The sequence below is a fragment of the Phalaenopsis equestris genome, unplaced genomic scaffold (assembly GCF_001263595.1).
Source record: "Phalaenopsis equestris unplaced genomic scaffold, ASM126359v1 Scaffold232799, whole genome shotgun sequence".
NCBI lineage: Eukaryota > Viridiplantae > Streptophyta > Magnoliopsida > Asparagales > Orchidaceae > Phalaenopsis > Phalaenopsis equestris.
In genome coordinates, this window is record NW_018250760.1 from 467,328 (window position 1) to 486,655 (window position 19,328).

The 19,328-nt window shown below is 33.2% G+C and overlaps 1 protein-coding gene across 1 annotated transcript in view; it reads right to left on the bottom strand.

Moving 5' to 3' along the window:
• Positions 1 to 13,941: 13,941 nt before the first annotated feature.
• LOC110038423 (stem-specific protein TSJT1-like) overlaps positions 13,942 to 19,328 on the bottom strand; it is a 7,779-nt gene continuing 2,392 nt past the window's right edge. Inside the window, 4 exon segments of the mRNA XM_020743272.1 lie at positions 13,942 to 14,199; positions 14,619 to 14,728; positions 15,813 to 15,933; positions 16,510 to 16,750. Of these exon segments, the coding sequence (XP_020598931.1) occupies positions 14,161 to 14,199; positions 14,619 to 14,728; positions 15,813 to 15,933; positions 16,510 to 16,750 (511 nt within the window). The 3' untranslated portion in view covers positions 13,942 to 14,160.

Here is a 19,328-nt window from a genome sequence, read left to right on the forward strand (position 1 = left end):
GTCTTCTCCTGCTAGCTTTTCTAGTCTATCTGTGTACCAGATTTTCATGCAACGGTAAAACATTAAATAATCGTTCTATCATTGTGAATTTTCTGGCAAATAGGAAATGAAGTCTTCTTGATAGAAGTCTGCACTTCATGATGACAAACATGAGTAATACATGAACTTATCCCTCTAACACCTATCATTCTAGGGTGCAATCTCAAAGTTCTGAATGTCAAGCCTCTTCATTTTATCCTAGTGATACACATCATCCCACTGAAGAAGGAACCACCTTAACACCGCTTGAAGGCCATGTATGAAAGATGGATGAGTATCCAAATAAGATCCTTCAACTTTTACACGAGGCTCGAAAACTGACGGTTGTGCTTACTTGAGGGACACTACTACCTCGAAATCTATCGATCAAAGGTGCACAGTTGACACCCACTCCATACACTGAAGTTTCTCTTAAGGAACCTGAACTCCTATACATTGTTAACTCTATGTCTTCACCTCTTATAGCAAGCCTAGAAACAAGCCTCCAACAACTTATTTTTGGTTCTGTTTTTAAAACTCAAAGTAACCAGTTTATCTATCTATATATATATATATATATATATGTCATCACGTATGATTCCCTTTTTCAAATAAATCTCCCTCTTCGATCATATAAATAGCCCAAAGAGGAGAGGAATTAGAAAAGACATGATATACGATGAAAATAGATAAATAAACTTAAAAAGAAACATGGAAGACTTATGTACGACAATCCTCGCATGACAGGTCAAGAGTATACGTCCAAACAAGATCGATCGAAATACCGCAAAACATGGTATCCATGAAGGAAATATCTAAATAAGCTACCCATAACAAGAGAACCAAAAAGAATATTTTTGTTCTGGGGTCAAGAGCACTCCCAAGGGAATGTATCTCTTTGGTTAATTACAACTTGGGGTATACCTAAGAATATTCTCAATAAAAGGGGTCTTGCTTACATTATTGTGAAAAGTAGTAAATAGGTCACCAAAATGATGGTTATTTCGACTAGGAGCATTTTGAAGCCTTCAATGCTCTCGCTAAGCCACATAGCAAAGAGTGAGTCTCTCACATCCCAAATGGGTAGCGGTTCATCAACATACATGGCCTAAGAAATAACCAACTTGACTCATAAGACCCACATTATGCTTCCAGGGCCTAATCTGGCCATGAGGGGAGAGGGTGAATCACCGTATCCCAAATGGGCGGCAGCCTATCCACAACTGGGGTCTACGAGAAGATATCAACGAAGTCACAAAGAATGAATGGGCTAAAAAAGGGCTCAACAAATGAGGGGTATAGTAATCCTAATCATATAGAGATAGACGGGTCAAAATACCACAGATCCGTCATCCCAAACTATTATAATCCTATGTTTACTTGGTCGTGAAGACAGTCGACCTAGCACAACCAGAGACTCACTGTCAGCAATCTATGAATTGCATTGTCAGCAATCTGTGAATTGCTTTGTCAACAATCTGTGAATTGCACTATCCAAGACAATCTCAGTTGTCCTAAGGTCAAAAGAATGAAACTCTAAATCCTATAAACCTATAAAGGTATAGCTCATAGGGGTGAGACTTATACTCACCAAATAAATGACAGAGATGCCACTAGAAAGAATAGGAAAGGGAGGTACAACTATAAGGCTGAAAAACACTCCCATAAATGACTTATGCCCCGTTTGGGTTGGGGAAGCCTCTAACACCTTAAACATGCTAGACAATCACCTAAGTATAAAGCTTATTTTGGGTCAATCTGGTTGAAGAAGCACAGAGGATTCTCCTCAAGACATGCAATATGATGCAGTTATCTAAAGTCCTAAGCGTGGAGACCTTATTAGTTGACTTGTGTGATATCTATGTCATGCAAACCATTTTAAAACTAGCTCGAAGGCTATGCAGAAAAAGTGAAGTATAGGTTTTAAATAGTTGAAATCTTTTAATCCTAAATTTTGATTTTATCTTGACCTTTTATTATAATTTTGTAGAAAATTTATAGTTTTAGGTCCTTAGAGAGTCTAATTTATATTTTTACATGATTCCCAAACAATCCACAATCAATGAAAGAAGAAGTAGTTAACACACTAGCAAGGTAAATCAAAGCCAAACATATAAATAATAAGAATGGGCGAGTGTCGCAGGGTTGACAAAATATCCTATAAAAGCAAAAGATCATGATTAGGCTCCGGATATACATACCTAAACCTAGATCTATACATCAATATCAAAATGTGAAATTAAGATACGAGTCATAAACATTTACTCCTGGTCCTCGCCACGTGGTTCCATGCCTCAAACGCCTCATAACTCATGCCAATATCTTATTTTCGCTACAGACTCTGTCTTATAACTCTAAAGGTACATAATAAGTCCAAAAAAAGGCATGATCCATATGAAAATTAGGTTAGTATAAAACTATTTACACGCAATATAGTGAACCATGCCCGACGGGAGAATAGCACAACAACACCTGCAAGTAAATGGGTTAGATTTTAATCATTATAGCTTCCTCTATTAGACATGGCTCCCTGTAAGAAGGTTGTCCCTAATATATTATTTTGCATGTCTCAAACCTAGTAAACACATAAAGGCAACATTAAACAATAGCCGAGCATAAAAAAGACTACTGAGCACCATAGTCCTAATCTAACAAACCACCTGTTGCATAGTATCCTATTCACAACTTCTAAGTGTGTACATGCAACGTAAAGTTTAGATGTATGACTTTGACGAGGTCGCCAACACCGGCCCCATCCCAAAGTTCCAAGCGATCTAAAATACATCAGGAAGAGATGACATTTTAAATAAGTGACTTTACATCTGTCTTGACATGTAATTTTAACAGTAGGACATATAATATATACTAGAAAAAATATCCATTTTTATTCTTTAAAATACATGACCATTAAAAGCGGGTCTGTAACATGCAAGTGAAATACTTCAGAGCCCTTGGAACCTTACTACAGTCATACACATGTTGATCGTAATAAAAAAATTTACATTGCACATTGAAATATGCTCGCGAGCAATGTTTGTTTAAGTATTACGACCAACAAATGGGTCACTCACTTAATAAGTGGGATTTGCCATCAAGATAATTGGGTAATGCACATAAAACATGCAAGAAATCTAAGACTTTGTGGTTGCTCAATTGAGGTACGAACAACCACAAAGAATGCAAAAAGGCGAGTCACACATCATGCAAATGTGAATGCAAGAATGCAACATGCTCATGATATACAAAATCAAGTATACCAAGTATAAGCTGCCTATAGAAGGAATTATACCTCGCTCAAGAACCCACGCGGGTGTCAAGCAAGAAGCAGAAAAATGCTACGAATGAGCTTGCATTGGGTACCAGATACCTATTAAGGTACTCAAATGAGCACATACAAACATGTAATCAATGCAAAAGATGCCCCAAAGTAAATGACAAGCATACAACAATTGTTAAGTGTCAAATATGCTAATTAAGGCAATTCATGCCAAGTGAGAATCACATACTTAGGTGGACACACATTATGCCTCACATGAGTTCAGTGGCTAGAAAGCACATGAAATACCTATGGCATTCCTTGATGGTGTCGTAGTGATAGAGGTAGCACAGATCTCATGGGAGAATATTTTGCAAAGCCTGGCCTTACATGTGGGCCACCTCCTCGTGAAGTGTGCAAACATCTATCCACATGTATACAGTGATAAATGTGGGAAAATTACTTGCACGTATAGGTGCTCAAAGAGACACCGCAAGCAAGGGTGCTCAAAGAGACACCCAAACATGCCAAATGCTAAGCAACATACAAGAAAAACACAATGATTTTACATACAATAAAATATGACTTAAGCATAATGCCAAAAGGATTTTACACGCAAATGGATGCGAAAGCAAACCCACCAAGCAAAATGATACAAAGATGCATACAAGCATGCATTAGTCAAACAAAGTTGCCCAACCGAACTAAGGTAATTAGATCGGGTCGTGGCGGCCGATTGGACCAAATTGATCGGTCGATTTGGTCGGGGCGGCCAAACAGATCCAAATGATCAGTCGATCAGGCCTGGGTCGAAGATCATATAATTAATGTGCCACATGCAAAATGCCAAAAATGTGCATATAAGCAATGCAAACCAATGCGTTGGACGACAAATCAAACTTGCACTATTGACCACACTTAAGATATGGGGTAGCGGTAAAGTCATAAATACCGTCTGTTATGCAACGTAACAGAGAGCCTACCTCTAATTATTTGGCAAAATGTAAAGGAACTTTTTCGCGAAATGTAAATCTTTATGAAAAAATGAAGACTCCCTTCGCCGGCAAAGCCTTCACGATTTAGGTGGCTTCAACACCCATTCACCAAGGTATAAAGATATTGAATAATCATGGGGTTGCTAGGTTCCCTGTTGATTAGGATGATGTGCTCAGGTTTTAGGGAGGAAACTCTTGTATTTGTAGGGTTAATCCTCGAAGACGACTTCCTAACCTGGCAGTCTCCACTAATCAAAATCCTAGCCCTAGATTCTCTATCATCCAGACCTAGGGGGGCTCACTAAGAAATAAATTAGAAAGGTTTTTAGAAGTTTCACCTACATTACAAATGGCGCATTCTACGGGCTTAATCCAAGCTTCTACAATGCGTCAACGAAGCTAGCTTTCTTCTTCTCCAAAATGAGGATGAAGTTGTCCTCTTAATGAGAGATGAAGCTACCTTCCCTTGGAAAAAAAAATACAAGGAGCTCCTCCAAGAAAAACTTCTCACACTTAAGAAGACGGTGGAGGAAGAAGAAGGACACCAATAGCCATATGAACATCCATCAATTGGAGCACTAATAAAAACAACATACTGACTCATAAATTTATCTTATATATTATGATGCCTAGGAGGAGGTGAACAAACTCAATCAGACAATGTAAGTAATCAAACCATCATGTCATTCAAAAAGTATAATTTTTTTCTTGTGACTTTTGGGGGTTGAGATTCCTTAGACATTGGGATCTCAAATGATGATCAAACACAAGAAATTTTCTCTAAAAAAGATAATTATAGCTTAGAAGGAGGGCAATAATGGCCCGAAAGGGACTTTGCATTAGACAATAGTAGTCCAGAAAGTGAGACAACAATAGTCTGAAAGAAATTCTGATATTGGGCAATGTCAACCTAAAAAAGGACTCTAAGATTGGGTAACTAGAGCATGAAAGAGACTATGATCTTTGGAGGACACATTTGCCTTCTCCTTCTAACTCAAAGGGCCTATTTATAGACAAAAAATTCAATATTTACATATTCAATTTTTTTACTAAAAGCTGCTCATATGCAAGAATGTGCAAGAAAATGCGCACGCAAGCGACTAAAAGATTTACAAAACCACACACCTAGACCGAGCTCGGCCAGATCACACAATTAGGTGCACTGACAGACATTGTGACTTGACTTGGCCCACACCTGCACTCCACCAACCATGTGTGTGCTAGCACTACAACACATCCCCATGTCACTGTTGTGTTATCACCCCCATGAGGTGTGCCGCCACAGTGTAGCACCCCCTTTATCATCAACCCACTGTTGTGCCACCCTTCGCCTTACACCCATTGTCGCACCATCGTGGTTGCTCATTAACGTGCATGAGCATGTCCATGCATGCTTCTATGTGCGTCTATGCACGTACATGCACTTGCACACGCAAACAAGAGGGCGTTCAGCTGTGAATGCAAGCACAAATGTATGCATGACGCGCACACCCACACACACATTCTCTCTCCCACGCCCACATCGTTACATCCTTGCTACCATTTGTACTCACCCGTGGATCCCACTACATAAATATTACATAATTATACTCTTTTTCTTATACGAATGCTCATATGCATCCATGGATGTGTGATTGTAGCTCCAAATGCCTCTCACTGCATTGTAGTCACTATCACCATTTGACTAATGTTGTCTGACTGCCACCATCTTTTGTAAACCACAGTTGCTTGACCACTGCCAACTGTGACAATAGAAACCTGGCCCATACTTCATGAAGTACCCATGACAACTCAAAAAAAATCAAAGTATAAATTTATGGAATACTGATTTTTGTATGAAATAAAAAACTTTGTTGGAAAATAGGAAGGTAATTGAAACATCATCAATAAATTTGTATCATCTAACATAAATCTCAAATCATTTCTTAGCAAAATAATATTTCAAATTCAAATTCAAGACCATTTATAGCCATGATTTCAATAAGTTTATAGTCAGACTAACTATCATGATAAAAAAAAACTGATGATGCCAAAATTAGTTTGATTTGAATCCAATCAAGCCTAGATCAAGCCATTAAAACACTTTTAGAGGTCTTGGATTTTCATTTGAATGGTCAAATGAACTTTAAATTTGATATCTTTATATTCAAATCAAGCATCTCGGTGAGAATAATCTAATGAAACTAAGCTCTCTTAAAGCTGAGATCATTAAAGCCCTCAAATCATTAATAAAACTTTTCATGATCAAGGAAGATTAATATGGGATGTCCAATTTGGTGGTTAGGGAAGTTATTCACCAAATGACCAAATTGCCACTTACCCTGAGGCTATAAATAGACCCCTCTCTTCACTTGAGGGGGGAATGTGAGGAATTCTAGAGCCTTTTTTGGACTGAAAATCCGATGATAACTTCTGACCTCCGTAGTCGCCGATTAGCATCAACCATTGCTTACTGAAAATCACTAACCACTGCTAGTCATCACTTCTCACTAACATTGATGAACCTTGCTTGCTAAATATATATCCCAAATACGATCGTAACATGCAGCACCATACTGAAGATCAAGTGATAACTTTCAGTCTCCGTAGCCTCATATCACCATTGATCACTACTCATCGACCGCTCCTGCTCACCCCTATCGGTAATCCCTTCTTTATAATGTCGTATCTAAAATACACTCATAACATATAACATTATATTAAAAATCTGACAATAACTTCCAGCGAACACTATTTATAACCACCATTTTTAGAATACGGAGATTCATTCCAGACTCCTGAAGTTCATCTATGTATTGTTTACAGCCAAGTTTTATTTCCGATGTAAAATTATAGTCGTACTCTCCCAGTAGTGAGAAAAGAGTTATCTTTGATCACCTATCGTAGATTACTTTGATTAGGCTAGGCCCCATGATTTTTTTTTTCAATTTTTTCACATAAAAAATCGTAGTGCTTTCTCATGTTAACTTTTTTGTTATCAATTTGTATGTTGGATCTTTGTGCAATATTAAGATGTTAAATAATCACTATAATGCCATGAAATTTCTAGCATGCACCAAGACTAAATGTGTTATTGTGATGTCAACAACCAAGTGGTAGGGATATCAAAAATAAACATCATGATTAACTCCATCATAATCAACATTTGAATGACTCATGATATTAAATCCGATCATCCAATTTGTAAAATATTCAAAGCAAACATCTAAATTGGCTATAATTCCATCAAATTTTCTACAAAGATGAATTCCAACCATTTAGGAAAATTTGTTATATTTTCTGACAAGATAAACATTTGATGAGAATCTCTTTCACCGAAGAAGAAGGCAATAAGAGTACATTATAAGATAAATGATTATATCCTTATAATATCTTAATATTTTAAGAGCCTTAGAGCTTACTTATGCGTGAAGAGAAGTTTTATATTTCTTGGTGTAGTTGAGAGTGAGTTAGTAGACAAAGAGTTTCATTAGTGGGTTATAAACTATATGCATTCATTTTAATGATAACACTAAAGCCTCTTTAGCTTTGAAAAAAAACATGTACAGAATACCAAGTCATGAGGAGTTTATTTATTTCCTACTTATTAAGGAACATGGGTGCATTAGTTGTTAAGAGTTTTTTCTGGACAAGTAAATCATGTCAGCTAAGAAGATTGATCAAATTTGTACATGGTTAACTTATTTAATATTTGTTAAGGACCATGAGGAATTGTTTATTTTATTATCATTTAGCTTTGAGATAGGCAACCTAATGTATATGATCAATTTTAATTTTATGAGATTGATTCAAATTTTTATAAGAACAATTTTTAGTGAATTAAATCAACCAATCTTTAATTATGGTTAAACTTAGATTAAGAAATTGGTTTACTTGAGAGGTTTTAACCAAAATAACTGTCAAATTGTTCAATTAATAATTTTAAAAGTAATTAAGATTATATAAACCTTAAACCTTGGGATATACATACACTAGAAATGATCGATATGTGCTCTATATACTCACCCATCACCCTTTCACATAAAGCTAGTTAATCGAGCCAAATTAAAGCTTGAGTCAAACTTATGGAAGAGATAATTTAATATTTCTATATCTTATTATATCCATTTCAAAACCTCATATCTACAAGAATGAGCATTATGCCTCATAATCAAATGAATAGCTTAGTCATAATTATACCTTAACATTAGAGCTATAATTTAATCTCAAATTATTCCATAATGACTAAAATATTAAGCATGGTTCTAGTTAATTTCTTTAATAAGACAAATCCTTTTATTAACCTAAAATTATATTACCTGATAAGCTTCCAACCTAATTTAAGGGGTCCCATTTAATGAAAGACTAAGTTATATAAATCGATCATTTAATGAAATTGGATCAATTATTATTATTAATTAAATAAATAAGACCCATGAATAGCTAAAGATAATGAAATTAAATTTTATTGATTGAGTTTGTTATTATTTTCCTAGTCTCTTATGAGATGAAAAAAACTCAACCAAACATTCAAGATATGGTTAAAGGTCGAGCTGCATGAAAAGCTAATATAATTAAGATTAAAATATATATAAACATGTGATTAACCTTAATTGATTATGAGGGTTATTTGTATGTGATGAAGGAATGATGTGGACCACAAAAAAACAGTAACTTTTTATTTTATGATTGGATATGGTATTGTATATAATGTAACATTTCTAAAAGCAAAAGTACCTTTTGTTAATAAATTTAAACACCAAATAAGTAATTTTGTACTTGAGTTCTATTTTGTTGGTAATTTTTTCCATGGCCAATTTGGGTAGAAAAGGCTTTGCTTTATTTTGATGTGTAGATTTTTTATAGAGATAAGCCCTTATAATTAGTATATGTTACTCAAAAGTCATCGCTTAAGAATGTCTGAGTTTAATTAGATAAATATTTTAGATTTATTTAAACTATTTATGTTTTAATATTTTTTTAATTAATTTTAAATTACCTACTTATGTTTTAGCTTTATTTTTTCTAGATAGAGTTCTATTTCTTGATGATTTTAATTACATTTGTAGATTTTCTTTTTTCTTATAACTTCTTAAAATTCTTTTAAATTTAAATAATATTTCTAACTTCTAATGCTATTTACTCACTTAGCACTGAAGTGGAGAATGTTTTACACATGGCACGCTTTGGTTTGACTGAGTGAATCAGTGATAAGCCCTAGTGTTTTTTAGATAGAAGGATGGTTTTCTATACAACCTGATCAGTCTTGTCATTTCCAAATTGTGAGAACTGAAGTTTATAATTGTCTCTTACTTCTAGCTAAGAAATCTTAATCATCTACGATTTTTCACTTGATACAATTAACTCAAGATGGTAAATTTAATTCTCTTTCACTCAAAAGTATCAAGGAGTCCTTAGAGGTTATATCCTAGGTCATACTTAGATTAAGATTTATTTCACCAAGGATCAAGCTAAAGCTGATGAAGAGGAAGAAAAAGGGAATACATGAATGCAATAATTATTACTTTTATTGGTTGGCTAATAAGCATTGTCTCGTGCTCATGAATAACTCTACTTCATTTTGCAAATCATGGGGATGCATGGATTACTATCCTAGTCAACCTCGCTAAAAGTCTCATTAAAGATGACCTCTGGAATGAGATGCTCTAGAGAGGAAGTGGTGTTTTGGGCGATTTATTGTGAGCTTAAGAAAAAAAAGTGGATGCTTTGATTCAAATTGGAAGAGGGTCATTTGTCCTGAGTAAAAGTGAAGTTCTTTCATCATTGGATAGCTCAAGCAAAGGCATTGAGTAGCCACAATGCCCTATTAAGCTCAAAATCGAGCAACTAGGTTTGATTGGAGATACCATTAATAGCTTGATTTAGCAAAGAAAGTGGTTGGAGAGATCTTGGACTAGCCATCTTTTAGGTTGGTCGGGAGGAGCAACCCATGCATTAGGTCATATTAATCCCCTCAAGGCAAGGTCTAAGAAGTTAAGAGAGAGGCAGGTTGTGGCTAATTTGGGCATATAGCTAGCTAGGTTGACAAATTAAGACATCTGAGGCTTAGGTTATCCCATTTGATGCACCTATATTTGATCATCTAGCTAGATGATTCTAACTCAATCCTTAAAATGCCTAATTAAGCTTTATTTTAGTTTGGCTAAGTTTATGATTAACATTATGTGAAATTGTCCCGAAGGAGTCAAATTGAGGCCTAAGCACAACATGTATCAGCATAATTGTAGATGATTGACTATACTTGGCATCAAAATCTAAACAAATTTGTAAATCAAAAACCTTCAATTTTTTGTGGTAAAGATAACTTAAAGATGTGTCCACTCTAGTTTGTTTAGATTTTGATTGCATTTGGAGGGTTTTGACTCAAATTGATCTAATTGGGTCAGCACGGATCAACAAGCTAATTGATATATTTAGATTTGAGATAGGCTTGAGAGGTTAAAAAATATTCAATATTTTTCGATGAAATTTTGGAATAATTAGAGCTTAGTTATTAGGGAAGATTTTAAATTTGGCTTAAATGACCCTTAGTGGGCCTTTTAGTCAAAGGGGATTGACCTAGCCCTTAGAGTAAGCTTGGATGAGACCAAACTCAATCATAATATCATTAGTGTTATTTGAAGTCAAATGGGTTTGAGGTTGGATATATTTGAATGTATTTAGATTGAATCAGATAGAATGGGCCCTTAATGGGACACTTGGTCAAACTATGTTGACCAAGGGCCTAAAAGTCTCAACTTTGATTGACATTGATTTTTAGTGATATTTGTGTAGATTAGAGGCAATATGAGTTAAAATTTTGGGCGAAGAATAAGGTTGACTTTTGTGGGCCTCATAGGCAAATTGGAATTGAAGTTGTAAATATGGTTGACCAAATCTTCCTAAGTTTAAAGAAGAGCCTAAAGACGGTCCTGAACTCAGTAGGGGATATCCTAGGGCATTAGGATTGATTTGGTTAACTAGGTCCAAAGATGTCGCATGATTCCCAATGGTCAATTTGAACTTAATTAGGCTCGCCTTCATTTCAATATAAACTTGCAATTGGACTATTGACTACACTGTATGAGCTAGAGTCTAATTAGAGCTCATTTGAAACAAAAGATAGAATTGGGTTAGCCATTCATTAAGGCTAAATAGAGCCACCTAGAGGTCATTAGGAAGGGATCCTAAATTTGTAAGTGAAGGTTGGAGGTTTGATTTAAGTTTTGCTCACCACAAGTAAAATCTAAAACTTTTTTTTATGATAAAAAATGAATTAAAAATATGGAGTCTTCAGGTGAGGGTGAAGAATTAAAATATTTTTTTGCTAATGTAAGAATCTATTTCTTAACATAATTTCCCTCAATGACTCGTTCTGAGTTTTCTTTAAAAATGAGCAAGGATGATGACAACCCTAATCAAATCTCATTAATGGGTAAGAAGTCTTGAAAATATGTAGTTTTTATATTTAAAGACATTGACAGTTTGATAATCAATCTAATTATAATGTGTAAAAATCTTAACCATCATCGACGCACCCATCATGTGGGCCAATGCTCATCTAATTGTTAAAACTAAATTTTATTAGTCATTTTGGTAAGACGTTTATATCTCCTCCACAAAAGAGTTAGGAAGAAGCACACTAAGAATTTCTAATCTTTATCAAGAAAGGTGGACATGATGATGCACAAGACAAATAATGCTTTTCAAAGTGCCTACTACTCTAACCATGTGAAGAAGGGTATGCAAAGTTGTGTATAATATTAAGGTAGTCAACTACCCACATTAAAAATAAAAAATAAAAGCATAGTGATTTGAAATTCTCCTTTAGGTTAGGTGTAACAAAAGCGACATAAAGTTAAGAAATAATCCCCTTAGTACCTCACCAACGAAATTCTTTTGTTATGTATGTGCATAATATGATGACATAAAGGGACATTTACATGCATCCCCCCCAATTCCTATGTATTTATGTATCTTACACCTAATCTTTACATTTTATATTTAAACTACCCAAATTTCTATATCAAAAACAATATCATTATTTTAACTTTTAAAATGTGAAATGCATATTTTTATGCATAGATAAATAGACATATATGTAAAACTTACAACAATTCTATATGTAAATAGATAAAAATTTAGTGGTCTATACGCAATCTTCCTAACATGAAATAATGGCAGCGTGCTCCCACTTCACAAGACAAAGGTGCTTATGTTGCCACCATTGATTAAATTGTGGTGAACAAAAAGAAAGTATTAACTCATTATAGCTAAATTTCCTATAAAGATTTTGTTTTTCTTATGGGAAATTAAATTTAAAAATTCAAAAATTGCAAATTCATTAGATAATAACTCTCTTTTCATAAGCCACTTGTCACGTACTATTCTCGAGTCAGCCATGCAACTTTAGCGATCTCATTTAGCACTAAATCAGTCTAATCCTCAAAATCCTTGGACTTGTGAGCATAAAACACTCTAAGAAGAAGAGTAGGGAGAAGTATTTGAGAAAGGAATACTTCACTAAGAAAGAACAATTACAACACTTGAAAGCTTGGAAGCTTGGATGTTTTCTTAGTTGATTGCAAATGAGGGGAGGGGCTCTTATTTATAGCCCCTCCAAGCCGAAGGGAACATTCTAGAATACATTAGATTATTCTAATTTCTAGATTGTTCTATACAATTCTTATCTGTATACATGACCCTAGAACCTCGTAAGTTATTCTTGAATTATCATTGGAGCTTTTCCTTCAAACCTTCTCTAGAATGTGATGGAGTTTTCTAGAATTTCTTGGATTGCACTCATCCATTCGCCCTTTTCTAGAATCTACCATCTTATGATTTTCTTTCGGCTGGCTTGTTAAGTATGGCATAGTGTGACAGACTGCTTCTCCTGATATAGTACAACCCCCTTTTTCATTTTAAAAGCACTCTAATTTTAGCGTTGAGGTTGGGATTGATGTCAAAAGATAAGTTAGTCTAGCGTAACATTTTTATATAAAGCCTAATTAAGATGAATATTTTATCTAATTAAATCCTCTACCTATTCTAACATGAATTGGAATTAGGCTTATGTAAACTTTGCCAAAAATTAAGAGAGTAAATTAATGAGTTTGAGGTTAAGCCTCTCCTCACTTGAGCTTTTGTTTCAAATAATTAAATGAATTCGAGCTGGCAAACAATTCTTAACTCAACTTTCTCGTGCCTACTCACTATACTATTAAATATGAGGAAAATAAATAAATAAATAAATAAATTGATTTAAAAAAAAAAACCTTTTCATGAAAGAGGAAAATTAGACTGAATTTAATGATTTGTTGCATTAAATTCATGAATAATGAGACAGATAATGAATGAGCAATTAGAATTTGAGTTTTTCTAAATACTTTTGCATAAAAAATTCAACAAAACTAGTCGTGACTCATAAGCCAATTTGCTTAATTATGATCAAAATTTTGTGAATTTGATGATCTGATTAGAAAAGTAGATGTTTTAGATTCGACTTATGTTCAGAAAGGCAGATGTAGGCATAGAATGACTTGGGCATATTGTATAAAAATGATCTCATTTATTAAAATTAAATGAAAATATGACACTAAATAGGACGCAATGGAGACAGAGGATTCATGTAGCCGACCTCACTTAGTGAGATAAATGTTTTGTTGTTGTCGTTGTATGATCAAAATTCAGTGCTGATAGCTCAAAGATTTTTCTCTTCAACTAATAGTTCTTTAAAAAACCTTCATAAATAAACTTTATTTACAATGAAGCATCGAAGGGAAGCATCTCTCAAGACAAAGGAAAACATGGATAACAAAGACTAGCAAGCTCAACTAAGACACACAAACACAAGTACCCATTTATTTCATCCTTTATTCACATGAATTTCCTTTGCAAGCATGGGATGAACTTTTAATGCATGGCTGTGACAACCGTGGGAGCTTCTTCCACCTAAACAAAGAAAAAACAATTAAGAATTAACATCAAAAAACAATAAATAAATAATTGAATGAATAAGTTATAAACTTCAAGCATATGCTAATATGAGCTAAAATTTGTGAAATCATTTCAAATAGAGTGAACAAAAATAGAAAATGAGAAAAAAAAAATCAACATGCAAAAACATATCTAATTGATGACTATCATGTTGCTAATGTGGTAGATTTTACTAGACTTTGGAAAAGTGGTAGATATGAATGATATGATACATGATAAGATACATGAAATCAATTCTTAATCTAAACGTTTCATTTAAGATATGGAATATATGGAAATAATTTTAAGGTTTAATGAAGCATGAACAAGAAAAGAAGCTGAAGAAAAACAAAACTTGGAAAAGTGGTAGATATGAATGAGAATCTGAACATTACATTGAAAGTGGCACCACAAATTTCTTCTTCATCTGCTAAAGTTGCAGTCACCTTGTTCTTAGGATGCTCATAACTTTTCAACCCACCAAGGGAATTTGAATAAAAGCATCCTGCGATCCCAACAAACACAACAACTTGAAAACAGAGATGCCAAACAAAATAAGATAGACAAACAGACAATCAAAACAAAACGGTGCTATTCAAAGACATTTTCAAGCCTATCTTCATCCTTAAGCTCCATTTGGCATGCAATCTTTCAAGATGCTACTTTTGGCATTTATTGACCAACAAAAGTTTAAAAATATTTGAAAAAAAAAAAATAGCTAATATGGAATAAATCAATTAGATGAACGCAAAAAAATAATAATAATAATAATTTAAAAAAAAACATACATACCACATAATTCTTATGCATTTACATAATTCACCCCTGAAATTTCATATTTACACAGAGCACTCTGGTGCTTTAAACCTATTCCTGAAAATGTGTATTTCACATTGCAAAAAGTGATAATAGTCTGGTGGAATCGGGTTATGTTGCCCACCCTTAAATTTGAGATTTCTTTATATAAAGAATAGAATTTAATAATTTTTTTGTGTAGTTTAGGTAAGTAATTTTGTCCCGATCGATTTATTATTATTATTATTATTATTTTGCTCAGAATTTTAAAGAAAATTAAACATTTATTATTTTGGCCACCATAAAAAATAAAGCTGGTTCTGCCCTTGTTAGTAGTGTTATTTTTAATGTGATATTAAATATTTGTATCTTATGCATGTAAGTTTAGGTGTAAGATATGTAAATACAAAAGAATTGTGTGCTATGATTGTAAATGACCCCCCAAAAAAAAAATTCTTTAAGCAATAGTTTGGATAGATAAGCAGAAAGATTTCTCACCAAACTAATCACTTAATTATTAATACAATTTCTACACAAATTAAGAGTAGAATGGTATATTCCAATTGTACATTAGTAATAATATTCACTTCAGTTATTCAACTAACGCATATAAGCATCTCAACGTACATTAGTAATAATACTCATTTCTATTCTATCAAATAGACAGCAATCTTAGCAAGATTCATCAAATAGTTAACTATTTTGCACAACTACGCAACAGAACATAACACAAAACAATAATGCAATACAAAATTTTATTTCTCTTTGAATCAACCAGAAGAAAGAAAAATTACCAGGAGGAAATGGAGCAAGGGATTTGCCACACGATCCTTTCAGTATTTCGACATCATCGGCAAAAGCAAGGCATCCATCTGCTGTAATTCCCCAGTACAAAGGAACCCTACCATCAGCATCCTGTCAGCCACATTCCAAGGAATTTAATCAATAGGACAGCAAATTACTAGAATGTCTTTCGATATATTTTAATTATCTATTTATATCAAAGAACTAAACACATATATGCCACTCATTTATTATGTATTTACATATCTAATACCTAAGCTTCCACTTTTACATACATAACACCACGCCTATGCATGAAAAGGTGTATTTCACTTTTAAAAACTTAAAATGGTTGTATTTTTTTATGTGACATGAAAGATTTGGTTGGTATAAATGTAAAATGTTAAAATTATTTGTTAGATATATAAATACATAGGAATTATGTGGTATGCATGTAAATGCTCCTTTCTATTTTTGTTTATGCTTTGTTATGCTATAACATATTTAGTTGCTTTTAAATGCAGTTAAAATGACTTGCAGATATTTTGAGCATTTTTAAAAATAACGTTTATGAAAAAAAAAATAAAAAAATATCAAACAAATATGCTATTAAAATAAAGCAAAAATAAAAGATAAAAGTGAACGCAAACAAGCCCGAAAAGAATTCATTAAAGACAAGGAAGATTGGAGATGAAGTCAAAGACTTACAGAAGCTACAAGGATGGTTGAAGTCTTTCTGTCAAAGAGCACAAAAGAAAAGTTTCCAGTCAAATGACCAAGCATGAAGCTGGGAGGATGAGGAGCTCTGTCTCGGAGAACTTTGTAGGCCTCAATCACAAGCAAAACTTCATTTGAGTTCTTAGAGAGACCGTAATGTTGAATCAGGTTTCCTAGGTTGTCAAGCATTCCTTGAAATAAACAGAATATATCATCTTTTGCTGCAAATAATCTGTAGAATAAGTTACAATGTTCAGCTATTTGTAAATTTACCCGATTAAGCACTATAAATCTATAAATATACATTAATATTATTAGTATTGTCCTTCAGCCATTAGGTGAAGCTTTGAGTTATAGGGTCTCATGATTAATACATTAATCTCAACTAGCGCCACGAACAAGTTTTCTTTTTGGGGTGTTGAATTGATAAGTCATATTTGCTTCTATCCTTGTTGAGCATGACAATTGATGATTTAGCTCGAATACATATCATAAGCCTAATTGTTTTTCTTCGTTCACCAAAAATCATTCTGTGGACAATAAGATAATAGCATACAAATAAATAATAATAATAATAATAATCATAATAAACTTGACTTTTCAAAAAAATAATTTAGATGTTATTTGGAATAACCAAAAAACTTTTTTTAAAATTTTTTTACAGAACCGTGTTTTATCCGCTAAAAGTTGACATCTAACTTTTTGGCCAAAATTGATTGATGGTATTTAAAAGAAAAAAATTAAGTAAAGGACTTCGAGATTTAAATGAGGGTGAAAAATAATTGCATATTATGGTTGAAATGAGCTAATCTCTAATCAATATGCACTAATAGTGATGCTGACAGGAGCTCATTAATTGCGGAATGTTTCAATTTTAGTAATAATAATGACGACTTTATACAGTTTGATATCGGGATAGAGAATGGAAAATCGAGAGCATGATAAACCATTTTTAACAGCTAATAAAAACACAACTTCAATGTTTGAAATAGTTCATTAAAGACGAAGAAAATCAAGAAATAAATCATAAATATATTATAGATTATATTAATGCCCCTTTTTCACTACGGACCAAACAAAACAAACAATCATATAAGTAGGAAACTCATTAACTGGTGGAGAGTTCTGAAAAAATAAATAGGGAAACTTGTATAAAAAGTCTCCGTCTATTTTAGTTCCCCAAATTACTTAAACATAAAAAATGGCCATTTACCAAACTAACACCGTCGCATAATTTTTTTAATTTCCACTTAAATATTAAAATTCACAACAAACCTCATGCTATATTTTTTTTACTTTTGTCAAATTCCTGAAAGTTCGATCACGGCACACTCAACTTCTATCATTCAAAAAATAATATAGGTGCTATTTGTATAAATAACCAATATTCGGGTCCGCATCTAATCCCCGCAAATATTTAAAATTAAAATTCATGAAATTTTTATATCTAGATTATCATATGTGATTAATAGTTATAGAAGGAATTTTAAATATTTAACATTATAATATAATTTAATTATTAAGGATATTTTGCATTCAATCTTAAAGTTTGTTATTTACAAAATAAAGAATATGATACTTACCAACTTAAAAACATTAATTTTTGCATAAAATTAGTCAAATTCTGTAAATTTTGTGCAATATTATCCAAATAAAGATAGAGCGTGGATATAGGAAAATAGAATTGAATCTTAACGTTATTACATGAAAAGAAGAAAAAACTCAGAAATTTTCTGGTTTGAAATGCATCCAAAAAAGATTACACCAGAGTCCACACATAAAAACACCACCAGGAGATTCCATGGCTGATTTGCCAAGAATTAATTTCAAACTTGAAGAGAGGAGACCTATACAAGAATAATAATCATGAATGATGCATAAATATAAAACCAATAAAATGTCACATAAAATAGACAAAATTCCTAATCTTTTTGTTTCCGTGCAATAATTGATAGATAACAGTCCTAATCATTTTGTTTCCGTGCAATAAGTGTGGGATCAAAACTTTCATTTAACCAGCATAGTTTACAACATGATGTATAAATTCAAAACGCAATTTAAGGAACAACATGATGTAAAATTTAAAATGTACCCAAAAATATATAGACAAATAAAATTGGAGACCAAAAGTGCTTGAAATGATATGAAAACTTTACCAAAAGGATCAATTTATTGCAACAAATTCAATGACACCAAAATCATAACATTCTAAACCGACTTCCTTGATCTCCTTGCATGGAGCCATGACGAGCACAAGAAAGAGATAGATGTGGCATCTTGGCACCACCAATGTCTTTAGTGATTGGGGAAGCTAGGAAACCAATCACCTAACCTCTTCTAGATACAAGATGTGTTCAGAAATTATTTGGTAGCACAAGCGTGTAATTAATGTATAAAATCATCTGTGAAGGATTCAATTTCCAAGGTCTACGAAAGCCTCCACAGATATTTATGTCGTGTGGCAATTAATTGCTCCTGAAGAGATGAATATTGGGATCTATGAATTGTGACACATTGTCATTGCTTTTTCGACGGCCACAAGTTTGAGCAACTAATCTTTCCAAAATTATACTCTTTCTTTGATATAACTATGAAAGCTTCAATCTATCACCTCTGTTGAACTAGCCGCCTTAAGACTAACAAAGTTTTATATTTTGTCACGACAGTAACCACTTCATCAATCGGGCGGGTCGAACTCGCTCACAGTAAATAGGAAGGCTCAAGCAAAGGACAGTATCATCCAGGCATATTTAAATCAAAAGTATAAACATATATCTACATATATATATATATATATATATATATATATA